Here is an 18,364-nt window from a genome sequence, read left to right as displayed (position 1 = left end):
CTCCATCACAACAACACTGACGCCATACGGCTTCTGCTCGTTTCCATAAGTTCGTATCAAGCTGGCTCGATTTCTTCTGATATTCTTGCGCCTTTTGGCCCGGCGATACATCAAGATCAGCACAAATGCCGTTATAGCTGCAGTACAGACTGCACCTACAGCTATGCCCGCTATCGCGCCGGTTGGAAGAAACATTGCATGTGGGTTGGTCGGAGTTGAGGACTTTGTGATCTTGGTCGGAGTGATGTGAGTCGCAAACGGGATGGCGGTGGCTACGATCGTTCGATTGTTTACGGCAAGTGGATCGAAGATAAATCCTGGTTTTCGATGTGGAAGAGTCGATTGCGATAGTGTATGTATGTGTGTGGCCACAGATATCTGGGAGTGTTGAGATGTTGATTATATGATTGTCAACGACTTACGCAGCGTATTATTCAATACAGTTGCGGCTCATAGACGAATGGTGAAAAGCACAGCTACTTACACACCATCTCGCATCCCACTTTGCCGTCCACAAAGCACAAGGATAAATGATTGGTAAGATCAATAGTCGTTCATTTCCACATCGCGCCGATCTGACAAGGCCTACTATCACCAGCAACTTTAAGCGGAAAACTCGTTAGCATATATTACTTTTTTAGGATCATGATGCCTAAAGTGGTCTGAGATCAATCTGAGCCTGAGCGTTGAAGGATTCGGCTGACATCGAGAGCGATGAATTCGGAGCAAATCTGACCCGCGCGCCACGACGTATGGTACAGAAAAGGGAATTTTTGTATCGTTGGTGGCGTTGTGTAGGTACAGCTGTCAGCTACATATGAATGTTGCAAGCTCCTTCGATTTATGTACTCCTTTGCTTTTGATCAGGAGGGAACACTTCTAAGCATGGTAAGAGGAAGAGAAACTGGTGATGGCATGCGAAGTCCGAGCGTTGGACAAGCGCTAGAACGGAAACGGTATTAGCGTCTGTCTTATGCACAGCAGTATCCATGGAGGGAAGCTATACTGAACGAAGTATTGCGTTCTCAAGGATTTAGGCGTTCGAACTCAGCAACAATATTCGATGAACAAAGCGGTTTGCATGCCTCTAACGTAGAGGGAAAAGGGTATATTATAGAAGCTATGGTACGCGCTCGGGCATCCGCCTCCCACCAAGCGAGACAGCTTTGTAGGGAGGAATCGGAGGGTATATGCCCAAGTCGCTAGAAGTAGAAGTTTAAAAAAAACAACAGCAAAAGCCCATCCCATCAGTACCCCGTTCCAGGTCTGGATGCTAACCTCGTGCCGTATTCCCATACCTATGCAAACTCCAGCCCATCCACCCATCATAATCCTGTAGTCATAACAAGCGCAAACCATCTAAAAAGCAACACCTACTGCTCCCGGACTAAGTGCCATCAAGCTCCTCCTTCCATTAATACCAACATCCTTAGCACTAATCTCCATACCCTTGAGCAGATCAAAGTTAGGGCTCATAGGCGGCTTCTCATTCATAAAACCCCTTGTACTTCTTCCACTCAACAAGCCAGCCTCAGCAGCAATCTCCTTCTCCTTGACAAGTGTCAGAGGCGCAGGAACACGACGTAGCTTTCTAGGTGGCGAAGATGTAGCGACGGTGGAGAGGGAGTTGGTTGGCGAGGATGAGCGGGTGGAAGGGTAGGATGTGGAGAAGAGCGTAACGGTAGCTGTACCATTGCTCTCTTGGCTTTCTTGACGTATGTGTAGAGTGCGCGATCCTGCAGTTGAGGGACGCGAAGGTGAGGTGGGAAGGGCGGGATGCGGTTCACACTTGTAAAAGGAGTCGGCGGTTTTCGGAGTTGTAGGACGCGAGCTGGATGCCAGAGTGGAAGTCGAGCGCTTGATCCAGGCCCCTAGCCGGGCGATTGGTGTAGTGGGTGTAGCTGGTGGTGGTGGTGGTGTAATGGGGTTCGAGTTCAAGGGACCGGTGTGGGAGAAGGAGGGTGGTGCGAGCCTGAGTCCCATTGTTGCTCGGCGAGCTGGGGTACCTGCCTCTGGGGTGGTGGGAAGCGGCTTAAAGCTAAGAGGGGCAGAGAATGCAGAGCCGATATCTGAAAGGGTTTCGGAACGAACATGCATGCGCATAGATGGGGCAATGTAAGGCACGTGGTGAGATGGGGACGGTGGGGGACGGTTGACAAGCGCGGGTGATTGAGCGTTCGTGCGATACGCGCTGGCACGGCGTTCCTCAATGATGGTATTCAATTCGCGAATAGCATCATCTACATCGGTCTTTGTACGACGGAGACTGCCTGGTCGAGAGGACGGTGCGGTACTGGCGCGATTGCGCGATGGCGATGGTAGACGTGAAAGTACACGAGCAGGTGACAAGGTACCAGATGTGCGCGAACGCTGAATGGTAGGTCTCTCAAGTATCTGATCACCAGCAATCTGTGAATGCTCTGGAAGGTATGCCAGTGTAGGCGTAGCCATGGTACCCATGGTGGTTCCTGAGAGTCTCCTCTCGTGCGTGGTGGTGCTCTTCTGACTTTGAACACTGCTCCGTCGAGATTGCCCACCAACTGGCTTACGTTGAATGATGAAGGAAGGTTCTGAAGATATAGAGCTCGTACGTGAGTCTCTCACCCGAACGTGTGCCTCAGCAGGTTGCTCTAGCTGCGATTGTAGATCATTCCATTCATCTTGACCGTCGAAATCAGGCAATGGAGATAGATGACCACAGCCGTCGGGAAGATAGATAGACAGCTCGAGGGGGCGAAAGCTACGACGGCGGCGGAGGGGCATGGAAGCGTCATTGAGCATTGAGGGTATATCATCAAGACCATCGAAGTGGCGGAAGTCAGTTGGACGACTAATGCTGGGTCGAGAGTGTGAACGCCTTGGCCGCGCAAGGGTCGAAATGCTCGCACGAGATGAGGCACGTGCTGCGTATTCGCGACTGTTGGAAACCCATTGCGAGACATGACGGCTCATCGACTGGCTCGTTGATGGACGCTGTTGTATCGGCTCAACGCAAGGCTGTGGTACGGGTCGCGGTTGTTCATAGCATATCCGCATATCAGTCTCGCCTATGGATCAAAAGCGTTAGCATCATGTTAGATTAATCGAGATTACCCCATACGGTCCCAACATATTGGAAAGATGTTGGAAACCATCGTCCGGGTATAGTCGCGCATTAACGATATTAAGGAGAACGCAAGAGTTGCATGATGCGTCTCAACAAGGACGTTGGAGTTGAAGATCAACAGTGGGCTGTCGGCGAGAACATCCAAAGGAGACGGCGAGGATGTTCTGCGCGCAAAGAGAGCGCAACAAGAACTAATAGACGTGACGATGAAGAGTGAAAGGGAAGTTCAGACATACCAGTAGCTCTCAGCGCGTCGCTTCCATCGTTCGCAAGGTCCTCTTTCGATGCACAGCATCCAAATTTGATGGCCAGCCATGGGGACATTGGTTCCTTCTCTTGCATCCTTCCGTAATTCATCTTCTTTTTCTGCTGTAGACCAGTACAGCTAACAATCCATCATCAAAGCAATCCAGAACAGTCGAACGAGAAGCGTGGTAGAGAATGTCGCGCCCGAAGAAGGCAAAAGAAAAGACTAATAGATACTAGGAAGAGGTAAGAAGAAGGCAGGAAAGTATAGTAAGGATGGAAGAAAAAGGCTGACTGCGCGAACCATTCGGATAAAGTCGCAGCCTGTCGACAAATGTGTTGTCCCGCAACTGCTGGTTCGCTTCTGAGATGCGCAAGCCCTTAGGTTCTGGCCGTCAGGAACAGCAAACCACTCGCAGCTCACAAGACGACAGTGGCTCGCATGTTATAGATGAGGCCTGTCTCTTACATTTCCGTAGGCGCCCAATGGTAGCGCACCCCTACCATGGTGGTTGTTAAACTCACGAGTTAGTCCGCGTTGAGGCTTGCGTGCATTGAGTTGAGATGGTAGGGTGTGGGGTTTGATTGGCTAGGGGAATAGAGTAAGCGCTCAAGGCAGAGCGGAGACTTGCAGTAACGTGGACCAGTGACAAGGCAATAGCGCTTGCGGCTTGAAACTGCCAGAAGCCTTGTCGGCATGTGGCGTGCTGGGTTCCCCTTCGTTGGACAGTCTGGCATCAGGGCTGCTGCTTCATATCGGGTATGTTCGAGCATGCGCACAGTTGTCGCGTCCTGGAGCGGATCATCACAACAGTGCGGGGATGCCTTGGAACACTGGATGCTATTTGCGAAGTTTGAAACATGCGCAACGCAACGGACGTCATCGTTTGAGATTTTTTGCAGAGGCAGATTCCGATAGATGATGGCGTTGTTGAAATTGATGAGGGCCGAATGCTTTGGTCGGTAGTTGTAAATCGCGTGCGCGCCCGACCCATCGGTCGTGGAGGCTCTCGCCAAGTTCCCTCCCGCACTGGCGTGCATCGCAGGATCCGCGCTGCAGCGAATCGGTCAGCTTGTCGTCACTTCTCGCAAAATACCTTTTGGTTAGCAGTGTGCGATTGGTGAGACAAATTATTCTTGAAACAAGCATAGAGAAATTCGCAACTCCTCTCTCCCAATCGAAATCAAGAGTGGGCTTTTTGTGTTATTCAAAGCATCTTTTCGTCGTACTGAGTTTTGCTGGTGCCAGCACATCAAGGCAGACCTGGACGCCCTACGCTGCAGAAGCATCGCACGCGAGACAAAATCTCCACCTGCGTCTCGATTGGGGATACGACATAAACATCCACTACGGCTCGGATTGATAGGCTGCATGTTTTGGGATGACAGCGGAAACGTATGCACGTCGGACCGCAAGCTGCGCTTGTTAGTTCAAAGTACAATAAACATCTTCGTGGTCAAGGTTTCGATTTTATCCGACCAAACAAGGAAATCGCTGACATTCTAACGCCGCAGAAAACATATCGCAAGGTGTAATATATGACATGAGCTGGGGTATAAAACAGATCGTCGGTCCAAAATCTGACGAAGTAACCTTCCAGGAAATCGGAATCGTAGATGCGTTATCAGTCGGCATTCCAGGCGTTGCGCTCTTCCCTGAAACTGCCGTAGGACGGGCTGGGGTGATCATCGTCCTCGTCCTCATCTTGCGTTTTCTGATTGCTGACATCGCGCGATTCCCAGTGGTTTGCTTCGCTGACAATGTGCGGTTTGATATCATGCTTTCTCTGCTCCTCTTCGCTTTGGTTCTCCGTGAACGGATAGTTCAGGTTATGCTCAGCTTCTGGGTTCTGTGGCTCAGGCTCATCTGGGTTGAAGCCCTCTCGAACCTCTTCTTCTTCGCCCGCCTCGTACGTTTTACTGCAAGCTTTATTAGTCTCGTACGTCACCCCGGATATGAAGAGCAAACTTACACAAAGTGCTTAGAAGGAACCTCGTTCCATCCCGGACCACCTTCCTTGCGTGCCCTGACACGATCGACTTCCTCAGCTTGATGATCCTCCACAACGAGATCCCTAAGTTGGCTCTTGTCAGATTTGGCTGAACTTGAGGAGGACGACTTTTGGCGGAGAAGGTTGGCGAATGGCGCGCGCGACTTGGAATGAGATGACTTTGAGCGAGAAGATTCTCCTTCGCTCGAATGACTGCGCTGTTTACCCTTGTCTGCAGAGTCCTGAATGTCTTGGATCTGGCTCTTCCTTCGGCGTTTGTTTTCCTTGGTGGGTTGCAGCAGGTTCCGGTTGGTCGATGCGGTCAGAATGTTCGGGTCGGCGTACATGCGGTCTTCGCGAGACGGACGGTGAGCTTCGATGACGGGATACTGCAGCTGGATTAGATCGAAACCCATCTTCAAGAGTCGCCTACTTACGTTCCAGTCTCCGAACTCGAGTTCACGAGCGTTATCATATAAGCGCTCTTCCTCGGCGTCCAGGTTGGGCTCTTCGATCGTGTCTGGTGTACCATACTTGGCACCCTCGCCCTTAAGAGCCTTGTGTGGCCCGGGGCTCATGGCTCTGGCGCGGCTCGATGTGACTTTGCTGAGGAGGGGCTCATGCTCTGATCCTTGTCCAGGCTTAGGAATCCAGTACTTGCCCTTTCCTCCTCGTTCGTATCGCATGCCCTCAGCCATACGTGCAGCACGCGATGATGACTCCTCGTGTGCTAAAACGTTGTCGCGCGCATCAAAGTACCGGTATTCATAGTTCTTACCAGCAAAAGTTTCTTTGGTATCTTGGATGAGATCCAGAGGGCCAAATGCGTCACGCAGAGCGTACTTGACGGGTAACCGTGCGGCAGAGATGGTATCGTCGGCATAGTCGTGCCAGGAAAAGGCATACCAATGGGCAAGTGCAAAAAGTGGCATCTCGAAGCAGATGAGAGCATCCTGTATAGCAGCGGCCAAGTTATCGGGGCTGTAGCCAGGCACGTCGTCTGGAATGGCTCCCAAGAAGACAAGGATAGAAAGGAAGAATCCTTGCCAATAAGAGGCGAAGATGATGCCCTTGATGCACAAGAACTTGGGCATGGGCCGGAAAGGCTTGAGATCGGTGGACATGCACACCCAGAACATGGCGAGGGCGTACAAACTGATTGTGATGCTGACGTTGTAGATCATGCCGCTCCAGAAGTAGCCAGAAGTCCATCCTATGTATCCTTCCTGGTATGTACCGGTAGCCTTCATGATGATGGTCGCCACAGACAGGAGGGGCTTGACCCACGTGTATTGCAAGATTCCACGCTTGATGGCGAGGAAGGTGTGTGGGTCGGATATGTCGATCTTGGAGCAGACGAGGTTGAGCGGCCACGGGTGGGATACGGGCGGGCGGCCGGTCATGAGAATGATGAGGGCGCGTTCGCCGCCGATGAAGTTGATAAGCAGCTGGAGGAAGGTGTAGATGGTGAAGGCCTGAGCCATGCGTCAGTGACAGTCGCCAGAGGGAGAGATTGTATGTACCTCGTAAACGTCTCTGAAGGGCTCTACGTAGGACGCTGCAATTGTCGACACCAAGCTGGCCCATGATGCGCCTGCGTAGATGGGGACCCTTTATGACATGAGCAATGACATACGACTGATGGAGAGAGTGCATACATGAGCAAGATACGGACGACATATCGCTGTAGCACCGGTTTACGGTAGTTCTTCCTATGTTTTGTTCAGCATACGGGCGTCAGCAGTCGGCCGGTTCGCTCTCACGTTTGTAACCAGACAGCACTACGGCTACGTCAGCTCGAGTCATGCAAGATAGAGGCTCTACGACCTACACGAAAGTAACCAGACTCGCGACAAGAGCGCATACGCCTGCTACAATGATGACAGCACGTGCAAAGCGAGCACCGGTGCCGCCAGACAAGTCGGCGCCGGTAACGTCTTGTGGGAGGGTGCCTGAAGCCATGTTGGGGCGGCGTCGGCGAGCAAACAAACACGAAAGAAGTGGCAGTCGCAGTCGCGGGGTCAGTAGGGAGAAGACAAGGCAGACGATGGTACTAGCGATGGATCGCAGCCATGGTGTGTGCTGTCGACTGCCACCCGGTGTCGTGCGTGTGGTCTTGTGCACGTTCGCCCTCCACAGTGTGGTAGGTTTGCGGAGAGGCAGAACAGGTCCAAGCTCGCTTTCCCTGCACGGCGCCCATGACGCGCATCCTGCGTGTCGCGCCTCGAACATCAATCGGCCCTGTCCTTAGCACTTGGGTAGCGCCATCTCCAGCTGCCTCATAGTGCCTGCACTTGGACGGCGCGATACCCACCCCGAATATCTTCAAATATCAACACCACGAGTCAATGTCGCCAGAGTGAGCAGGAGCCACCCCTTTGCTCCTTCCATCTCCGCTCGCCACGACAATGCGCAACTTCTCCCTCGAGCCATGAAGACGCCCACTCTCCTTCACATAACGCGCTGCAGTCATGGCGTCCCGAATCGTCGCGGAGCCCCTGGACCCGCGCGACGGCTTCAATTGGGTGTTCCTGGTTGAGCTGCTCATCTGCGGCATCCTGACCATCTTCTTCCTCTTCTACTTCAACCGCCTCTTCGCGACCCTCGTGTCATACGGGATCCGCGCATACACCTGGCGCACCTTTAACGCCTACATCGACATCACCTCGCTCCAAATCTCTCTGCTGGGCGGTCGCCTCTTCTTCAAGGATATTCGCTATCATGGTCACAACGAGACAATACTGGTACATGGCGGATACATCACCTGGAACTATTGGTTACGGAGGGTCAAGGACGCGGGTGTATATACTGACGGCGACCCTTCCCCGGAAGCCGACACTAGCAGCGAGCGTACACCAAGCACGCCCAGGAGCCGGTCTGGAAGTCGAAGTGGTAATTTGGACAAGGCAGAAAAGGGAGGCAAGCAGACGCGGAAAGAGCTACCATGTCGCTTTTCCATCAAAATCTATGGAATTGAAGCCTTCATGTACAACCGGAGCCCTGCGTACGACGGGATCATAGACGCGGTCAAGAAGAAGGCGGAAAGCGTTGCCCAGGAAGAGAAATCGCCCGAGGGATCCGTGGCCGACTACGAGAAGACCGAGAAAGACGAGCATCATCGCCACAACAAGCTGAAGAAGCAGCATACCGAAGGCGACCACAACGTTATTCGACCTGCGACCGGCCAATCGACCTCATCAGATCCCAAGAAAGCCGACATACCAGCCTTCCTCAAACTCCTCCCTGTTCACATCGACATAGTGAAGGGCGCTATCGTCGTTGGAAACGAGCACACGCTGGCCGTTATAACTGCTCAATTCGAAAAAGCGACTGGTACCATCGACGCGTCTACATGTGGCCCCTTGGACGTTTACCAGCAGCTCTTCAACTTCCAAGTCACACATCCCGTCGTCCATATGAAACCCAATCCCGATTACAAGATTGGACAACTTGACTCAGCTGTACAGTACAAGCAAGAAGCAGCAGGAGGTGTACCGGAAGATTCCATAATCGAGAAAGAGGCACGGCACAGGAGACATTGGCGCTGGCTGAGGAGACTTCCAAACTTGGCTGGAATCTTTTCCAGAGACTCCGATTCCATCCATACTCACACCAGGTCAGGCACCGCTAACAATCCACCTCTGAACTCTCAATGGCACTTCCCCGGTCGCGAGCGGTGGAAAGGCCTGGCAAGATATCTCGACGATACCACCAACGACGGCCACGGCGAGTGGGATGGCATCGAATACGCCAAGACGTCGTTGATTGCTGACTGCCCTTGTGTCAACGTCTCCTTCTACTGGGACGTTCCTGGCCCTGTACCGAACGATATCGACCACAGCAGGCACATCGATCCCGCGCGACCGTACGACATCAACGGAAGCATTCCGCCCGACTACGGCATGGACATACAAATATTTGGAGGCACTATAAACTATGGACCTTGGGCGGACCGGCATCGCGGCATCTTCCAGAACATGTTCTTTCCTGGCAATCGTGTGGATGCTGTCCCAGCGACACCCCTGAAGGCTGGCGACCTCCGTGTGCAAACCGTGTTCAAACTTTTCCTCAGCATCGAAAACGATACCGTGTTGCGCATACCGATCCGCGAATCATCCAAGGATTGGAAGTGGAAGGGAAAAGCACACACGTTGAATGCACGCGAAAAGCCCGGGGACAAGAATAAGAACAAAGCAAAGGCATACCTCAGAAGGGGAAAGCGAAGAGACAACACTGGTGCGCAAAATGTTCGCCCTTTCGCATGGATTGATGTCAAAATAGCCGAGCAAACCACCGTCAATTATGTCATGGATATGTATGCATCAAAACAAGGATACCAGAGCAAAGTGGACGTCGATATCGCCAGTACTGAGATCTCGTCCAGTGTCAATCATGGTCTCTTGTGGCGCTCTGGCGCCATTGCGCTTGACTGCGACCTTTCTAATCCTTTAGGTTGGAATACATTGCGGAAATGGCTGTTCAACATCAAATGTCAAGATTTGGAGCTGTTCCTCCTCAGAGATCACATGTTTCTGATCATGGACCTCGTCGCTGATTGGGGCTCGGGTCCGCCGCCTGATTACTTTCTTTTTGTGCCTTTTCAGTACCTTCTCAGCGTTGACTTCTCCAACTTCAAGTTGTACCTCAACACCAACGACTCCAACATAATAAACAACCCATCTGACCTGGAAGACAACAACTTCGTTATCCTGTCCGGTCAGAACTTGCAAGGAGATGTATCCATACCACTGGACAAGTTCCGGCCACTTGAGAATGAAATCAAGTTTGACGTCAAAGGTCAGAATCTAGGTCTCGAAGTTTTGATGCCTCAGAAAAACACATTGCAAACATTTGTACAATCGCCAAAAGTAGCGCATCTGGGCGGGCTTACTTTGAGCGGAAGTCATACCTTCATGACTGAGACATCGCCCATGAATACCGACAGGCTTTTCATGGACATCCAAGGTCATAAGCTCAACCTTGAACTATACGGTTGGCTCATCCATCATTTCATGAAGATCAAAGACAACTACTTTGGCGATGACATGCACTTCAAGACACTGGAGGAGTTTCAAGGGCTACCAAGTACTGTTCTAGCAACAGACGGGACCCAGACAGACTTACAACCAGCCAAGCTCTCGAACGACCTGGACGTGATACTGTGTATCTATGCGGACGAATCATGCGTACTACTACCTGCCAATCTGTACGCCGCAGAGCGTGGCATCCGAGCCGATCTCCCGTTCGCATCCGCGGATCTGAGGTTTACCAACTACTACATGGATCTGATGGTCAACTTCAGTCCTATCAGTATCTCTCTCGGAGGCTTAGTACCAGATTCTGAGGTACCCAGCGAATTTACAAGCGGGCCTACCGAGCTCTTTGTTGACTCCACGATCATCTTTGGACATCGTCTTTTTGGACTACCACCGATCGAGCCAACCTATTTGTGCAGCTGGGAATTCGAAGTAGGAAAGATCACAGGAGATTGCACATCCGAATTTGTCGAAACTGCAGCAGGAGCAGCGCGCTCCTTTGGGTTTACTCTCGACGACGATGAGAACACGCTTCCTCTGACCGAAGTTCCGATAATCCATGATGCTACTTTCTTAAAACTGAAGACACACGACATCAGCGTCTGTGTCCACATCGCCCAAGAAGTCTTGTTGCTCAAGACAAGTCCCGTGAGTCTCAACTTCAACGATCTCGCTGGAACGACATTCTCTCAGAGGCTCAATGTTTTGATACCGGACATCACTATTAGTGCCGTTCCGTCCAAGTCCGTATCGCATCATAGAGCGCGCTCCAAGGAGAAGGAAGCTGTCACTACCCAGGCCTATCTTCAAACCACAGTGTCATTGAGTTTGTTGACTCGGAAACTGGACTTTTCAGAGGAGCGCGCGCAGCAGCAGGCTCACATGCGCTTGCACGACAAACGGACTAACCGCACTCGCTTCATGCTTGCTGACGAACGAGTCTCGTCTTCACATCTAGATGACACGAATCGACAAAATTTGCGTACACCAGCAATGCAATACCCGGACGTGCCTCATCCAATCTTCCTGTACCAGCCGCCTCACCATACCAGTTCGATCACGTCGTCCAAACAATCCTCAATTGCTTCATCCTCCAAAGCGCGACGAACGCACCCAGGTAGTAAGCGATCGTCTCCGGCGATGTCGTTTTCCAGCAGCATCCGATCTGCGGTCAGGCGGAAGGCAGATAAGACGACTGCAGGTAGCAGTGATAGCCGGACCCTTCTGAGTGGATCACCAAAGCCAACGGACTCAACTCACCGACCCTACTCGCCCTTCAGGAATGATGAGCGTGTCGAGCACGACTGGACTCCTTCGTCTGTCGCACTGTCTAGCAGTCTCGCCGTACCCTATTTTCCGTTTGATCAGATCGAACCGGATCTGTCAGATGTTCCTTCCTTCCCTACGATGCCCTCTAGCAATAGTTTCCTGGAGGTGGACGATGTTGTCTTCAACGATGTGTCAACGAAGCATTTGGATGAGAGCTTCGCCCACAGTAGCATACTCATTAGTGCAGAGCCAGGCATACGCGTCTTTTGCACCCCAGAATTTGTCACATGTGTCTCGAGCCTAATCGAACTAGTTCAGCCCAGGCGCCCTGAAGATCAGCTGGACGATTTCCAAGTCAACGTCATGACTAAGATCCTTGAGAACCGCAACCGATCAGAAGGCAAAGGCAGCTCAGTCGAATTCAGTGTTCGCATACCTTTTACGCACGTTCGATTTCAGCACACTTTCCAAGCTCACTCCATGAATGAGACAGGGCGGGATCAGTATGATATCATCCTGAACAAGCTTGCGCTGGCAGCAAGGATCAAGAAGTTTCCTGGCGAAAGAGCTGGTGAGAACTCACTTTCGCTACATACCACTTTGGGCTCACTCGGTCTTTCCGTGACCGAGCGCAATCTTTATGAACTAGGTGGAGGAGTTGCTATCCAGGCTGAAATCAGAGACGTTATGTTGTGGATGATGCAATGCAAGGAAACTTCGGTGAACGTCTCTTTCAGGTCGTTAGAGAACGCCGTGGCAAGCAAGAAGGTCGAGTACCTAGCAGCGCTCATCCACCGGACGACTCTTTTGTCTGAGAAACTGATTACAAGATTTGCTGAAGTCGAGCAAAGGCAACAACATCGACTACGCTATCTTGCCTGGTATCTCACAAGCGTACAAGACCAATACTCAGATCCCGCCTTTCTTACTAAAGCGTCTTATGCCCTTCGAGCGGCTAGAGACCACCTGCGGAGTCACGATTCTTGGAAGATCATTTCCCGATTTCGGTATACCTGGCAATGTCTTCCACAGGTCGAGAAAGACGCTATTCTTGGCGACTGTTCGCAGTCTGATGTGGCATGCCCTGTCAATGCTGAAGAAAAGATCATCGGGATGTGGGATCAGTGGCGTACTTGGGATTTAGCGCATGTAAAGAAGAGCCTTGCGATGAGGCTGCTTTTCGGACATATCGAAGAGCCGCTTCCAACCTCAGACTCCGCACCTGTACATGTCGACATCAGGTCAGCAGAGATCAAGTTCATCATTGACCCTGGTCCAAGACAAAGCGAGATTTCTCTAGGTCTCCTAGTCTTGAACATTGTCTTGCTACCCCCAGCGCAACCTGATGGACTGATGGTGGTAGATGCCGGCGCTCTGAAGAAGTCTACGGTCGTTCAGATCAGCTCAAGAGATATGTCACTACATGTCCAATGGGAGATCTGCGAGCTTGCAGAATCACTACTAGAACTGTTCCAGAAAGAGAATTTGAGAGCAGCGGAGAAGACGAAGGCCGCAACCCCACCACCAAGACAAGTCTCGAAACCTACATATGACCATGATCTTCAGGTGGTATTCGTAACAGATAAGGTCCAGATAACGCTGGACACTATCAACCTTCGGAGCATCAATACGGGCAGAAGCATGCGATTCTCTTTCCTTGATGCAGATAGCAGAGCATCGGAACTCGGAGAGATCATGTCCGCTCATCTTCACGTCGACGTTGCTGTGAGTGAGCTGTCATCTCGATCCCGGATCTTGGCCAAAACGCAGTTCGAACAACCGAGTATCTACTTTGCCATGATAGAGCACGAAGGCGAGAACAAAACACCCAATGAGATCAAGGTAGCAGCCGCAAGCCACAAGATTATCGTGAAAGTGCAAGAGGACATCTTAGGCCTCATCGAAGTCGCGGACAACGTGCTGAAGGACGAGGCCGCGTATTTCCATCGACAATCAGCGAACATGAAGCGATTTACGAGCACGACCCCGAAAGACGACAAGCCTGACAAGGTTTCCACTCAACTTCCCAACATCTCACTCGCACTTTTCATGGACGCATACCAAATCGAAATTGCTGTTCTTCAACCTCTTGGATGGTCGATCACAGGCTCGTCCGGACGTATCGCTGTCATTCCAGCCTTGGGCAAACATGTCACCTTGCAAGTGGACTACGACCTCGAAGCGAACTTCCATCGGCTATACAGTACGTCGAAAGAAGGTTCACACGTTATCAGCTCGCTTGAGCTACCCCCGCTCAATGGAAGACTGTCAATTACCCAGACCGAGAAAGAGACCAAGGTTCTGGCGTCCGGAATTGTCGACAAGGTACATGTCCAGGCTTCAGAGATCCAGTCTTTCGTCGCGACCCTCAACAAACCAGAAATGTCCCACATGTTCCAGGCGGTTCAAGATGATGTCGGGGTTCTGAAGACGCATATTGAGGAGTTATTTCCACCTTCAGCAAGTTCTCCAGTAGTCAAAGCTCCTACGTCTTCACCGGATATCTTGTTCGATGTGCGGATGACGCTGCACGGAATGCACGTTTCAGCTAGTGCCCCTGGTCAGCATCCAGACTCCCCAACAGCAAATCTCGCGTTCAGGGTGTCCACAGTTCAGCTTAAAGCCACAAACATCGATTCAGATCAGAGCATCATGCTGTATCCCGAAGCCGTGGTGCGGATCCACGAAGTTACCATCGATATGAACCTCAAGGATCAAGACTCGGTTCGTCAATGTGGTAATCTCACGTTCGGAGCCGTTTTCCAGGCAACTACCGAGAAAGACTCTGAACCTACCCGCAGGGTCTATAGCCTCCGAAGCTCGGGTCTGGAAGTGAACGTCTTCGCAGACACAGCATCAGCAGTGGTGGACGTGGTGAATCATCTCCAAGACAAGATTAAGGATTTGGACCTCTCCAAAGAGAAAAAGTATCTACGTCGTCTCCGGCACACGAAGAGTAGAATTTCTTACCGACGTGACCGGAGTCTCAAAAGCGATGCTCATCAAGACTCTGATAGCATCAGCTCAGGAGCTCTCTTTACGTCGACGTACTCTTTGGAACTCCTTGACCTACAAGTCAGCTGGATCGTTGGAAACTCTGTCGCTCCTTTCCCGCAAAACGATATTCAGGATCTTGTGCTTTCTTTCGGAAAGATCGACCTGTCAACGCAGAAAGACGATGCCGCGCGCTTGATGGTCGAAGATATGCGGTTACAGATGGTACCGGTGTCGGCGAGCAAGAAGGTGCGATCGCCCAACTCAGCGTTGTTGCCCAAGATGGTGTTCAATGTAGCGTATGCGTCTACAAAAGATACGCGCAAGCTAGCATTCTATGCTGCCGGCAAATCACTCGATCTCCAGCTAGACTCACACTTCGTCTTGCCTGGAAACGTCATTGAGCGCTCTATTGCCCTTGCTGGTAAGAAGTTCCGCAAAGCTTCTGCTAATTGGAACATGACACCCACAACGACTGGTGCACAACGAAAGAATCCTTTCGGAAACAAACGTCTTGCATCGCTGACCGCTGATGTCAATTTTGCCGGAGCTGTTGTACATGTCCACGGTAGTGATAAAGCGCCAGTACAAGGCGCTTCCGGTCGGGCTCAGCAGAAGGGACGCTACAGCCAGTTCGTGGGAGACGAGTCAAAGAGCAGTATGGCATTACGAGCTCCAGGTGTGGCAGTACGCGTCGAGTATACAGATGACGGAAGCGATCCTTCTCTGAACGCCGAGCTTCGTGTTGATGGATCAACCAATACGTTACTGCCGACTGTCGTGCCTATCATCATTGATATATCTGATAGCATCAAAGCTGTAGTCCGCGAGAAGGACGACGAGGATGAGGCTGCATCACCTGAACAGTCTCAAGACCAGTCAAAGCCGACTGCCAAATTACTCGAAGAAGATAACATCATCACAGCAGACCCTACCACCATTTTAGGCAGGACAAGACTCAACTTAGGACTCCGGATTTGCAAGCAAGAGTTCAGTCTCAGTTGCCAACCCATTGCCCGTGTCACAGCAATCGCCAAGGTCGAGGATATATACATCACGGTCAACAGCGTCAAATCTCAAGAGCATGGTCACTTCTTTGCTGCATCAGCCACGTTTGAGAAACTGGTGACTACTGTTCGGCACGTATACTCTCGTGAGTCTACGTTTAGTTTGGACATGGAGTCTATCGTCATATCCCTCATGAACAGCAAACATCTCAGCGGCACCAGTGGTATTTCGGCGATCCTCAAGATCAACCCGACCGCTCTCCAGATCAACGCACGCCAACTACAGGATTTCCTGTTATTCCGAGAAATCTGGGTGCCGCCAGAGATCCGTCGGGCTTCAAAACCTTCCTCACCGAGCGCCAATTCAGAACCACAAGAGTTTCTCATACAACGCTATCAGCAAATCGCTGCCGGTACCGCTTTCCCTTGGAATGCCAATGTGGCTATCGCAGACGTCAAAGTTGATCTAGATTTGGGTCAGTCGATTGGAAAGTCATGGCTACACATTCACAATTTGTGGGCGTCGTCCAAGAAGACCACTACCTCGGAACAGAACCTGTGTGTTGGTGTTGAGAAGATTGGTATCGAAAGTACGGGTCGCACGAGTGGCTTCATTGAGCTGCATGAGACCAGAGTACGCACATCGATTGGATGGCCATTACAAGAACCAGGCACTCGTCAAGCACCACTCATTCAGGCATCAGTTGCTTTCCGTCAGTTACGTGTAAGGACTGGGTTCGACTTCCAAGCTTTCGTGATGGCAGATATCGCGGATTTCGGTTTCTTGATGTATAACGTTCGCCCCGAGGGTGACGATACACAAGATCGGCTGGTTGCTATACTTGATGGTGGCAAGGTGCACGTATTCTGCCATGCTACAAGTGCTGCGCAGGGTCTTGCGCTATGGCAAGCGATTGAACGGCTGATCCAAGAGAACCAACAAGCATACAAGCAATCTCTCCGAGATATTGAGAAGTTCCTGCGTCGCAAATCATCGTTGCCTGAGCCATTCACACCTCCAGGGTCGAACAGTCAGCTTCTTGCAAAGCCGGACAAGGACAACTTCAAAGCACCCATCTCACTGCATACCGATGTTGTCGTCACGCTACGGTCAATCAGATTTGGTGTATTCCCATCAACATTCATAGATAACCAAGTCCTGATGCTGGAAGCCGGCGATATGCAAGCACGCTTTGCTGTTGCACTCGAGAAGAAGACCAAGATTCACTCCAGCCTCGGTATGACGCTTGGTCAACTTTCCGTCGCACTGGCTTCTGTACCAACACCAAAAAAGAGCAAACCCGTGACCGAGCTCACAGTTGAAGATGTGTCGGCAAGCGTCAGTTCCGCACGTGGCGGCACAATCCTACGTGTACCCAAGGTCATCGCTACAATGCACACCTGGCAGGTACCTAAGGGAACACACATCGACTACTTGTTCCGTAGCTCGCTCGAGGGTAAAGTCGACGTTGGCTGGAACTACTCACGTATCTCTTACATACGCACCATGTGGTCCAACCACTCCCGCACCCTCGCCTCCCGCCTCGGCAAGCCACTTCCAGAATCCAACATCAAAATTAGCACATCCCAAACCCTCCAAGACGATCCAGATGCCTCCGCTCCCGACCCCAACGCTGCCGGTAAGACGGCGATACCGTCCAATCGCCCCCGCGCTCCCTCCGTTTCACCAGACGGCCAGGAGAAAATTACTGCTGTAGTCAATGTTCCACAATCGCGCTACGAGTATACGCCACTAGAACCGCCGCTGATTGAGACGCCGCAATTAAGAGATATGGGCGAAGCGACGCCACCATTGGAGTGGATTGGGCTGCATAGGGATCGCCTGCCGAATGTTACGCATCAAATTGTTATTGTTACCTTGTTGGAAGTTGCCAGGGAAGTGGAGGAGGCTTATGAGAGGATTTTGGGGAGCAGCTAAGTGATGCATCAAAGGCGTTTATGTCTTCTGAGTTTAGTCATGTAGAGTTATTGGCAAGGCGTTTAGAGTGAAGGGACTGATACATTGGGTAAAATGGCGTTTCGGGAAAAACCGTCAGAGTTTGTAAAAATATTTAAATTAGCATGTACATACTTATTGGCGCTATTGGAAGTCTAAATGGTGCCGTTTCTCCTGAACGATTAGACCATTTTGTGTGCTTAACTAGATTTGCTATCAAAGGATCCATCATATACTACTGCAAAGGCCACAAGGCGCGAAGGAGACGCGTCGCGTGATGATGTCACGCGCTGATGGCTCGCCAAGCAAACGACGAACCCTCGATCTGCCATATTCCTTTCTTCACTTTGATCCTAGTATTTGAGCTTCCGTCTCAACGATAACCAGAAGGATGCAATTTCTAGGTCAAAGTCACCTTCGTAGCCAACACATATGCTACACCAATCTACGCGGATCACCTGCCTACCTTCGCGTATAGAATCACCAAATCTTGTACCACATACCAGCGGATCTCAAGGCGCAAGATGCTCTCCAAGGCAAAACTTCGGGTTCACCAATCGCCAATCAAACTTCATTGCCCCTCTTGTATCGAGAACAGTCTGTTGGGCCGGCTCTTAACAGCGAAACCACATGAACTTTTCTAGCATATCTCGACTTCATCGGAGCAACATACCGAAACCATTTCGTCGCGTCGTCGGAGATTCTATTGGCATTGCCACTCTGCCAAGGAGCTCTCGAGAGTAGCTATAACGAGGTGG

The 18,364-nt window shown here is 51.3% G+C and overlaps 3 protein-coding genes across 3 annotated transcripts; 1 reads left to right on the top strand and 2 right to left on the bottom strand.

The window, feature by feature from the left end:
• Window positions 1-1,359: 1,359 nt before the first annotated feature.
• GT037_002768 (uncharacterized protein) lies at window positions 1,360-3,472 on the bottom strand (the record flags this gene model as incomplete). The annotated part of the gene is made up of 2 exons (XM_038927815.1): window positions 1,360-3,047; window positions 3,343-3,472. Coding segments are annotated over 2 exons (1,818 nt in total), but the record flags the coding sequence as incomplete, so codon positions are not given.
• A 1,505-nt stretch (window positions 3,473-4,977) lies between these two features.
• GT037_002767 (duf-domain-containing protein) lies at window positions 4,978-7,305 on the bottom strand (the record flags this gene model as incomplete). The annotated part of the gene is made up of 7 exons (XM_038927814.1): window positions 4,978-5,272; window positions 5,326-5,732; window positions 5,781-6,818; window positions 6,867-6,954; window positions 7,002-7,055; window positions 7,107-7,124; window positions 7,175-7,305. 7 exons carry the CDS (start codon window positions 7,303-7,305, stop codon window positions 4,978-4,980), a joined length of 2,031 nt encoding a protein of 676 aa, XP_038789092.1.
• A 509-nt stretch (window positions 7,306-7,814) lies between these two features.
• Window positions 7,815-17,588, top strand: GT037_002766 (fermentation associated protein; the record flags this gene model as incomplete). The annotated part of the gene is made up of 1 exon (XM_038927813.1): window positions 7,815-17,588. One exon carries the CDS (start codon window positions 7,815-7,817, stop codon window positions 17,586-17,588), a length of 9,774 nt encoding a protein of 3,257 aa, XP_038789091.1.
• Window positions 17,589-18,364: the final 776 nt, after the last annotated feature.

The sequence above is a fragment of the Alternaria burnsii genome (genome assembly GCF_013036055.1).
Source record: "Alternaria burnsii strain CBS107.38 chromosome Unknown 746, whole genome shotgun sequence".
Lineage (NCBI taxonomy): Eukaryota > Fungi > Ascomycota > Dothideomycetes > Pleosporales > Pleosporaceae > Alternaria > Alternaria burnsii.
This window is presented reverse-complemented; position numbering and strand designations above follow the sequence as displayed.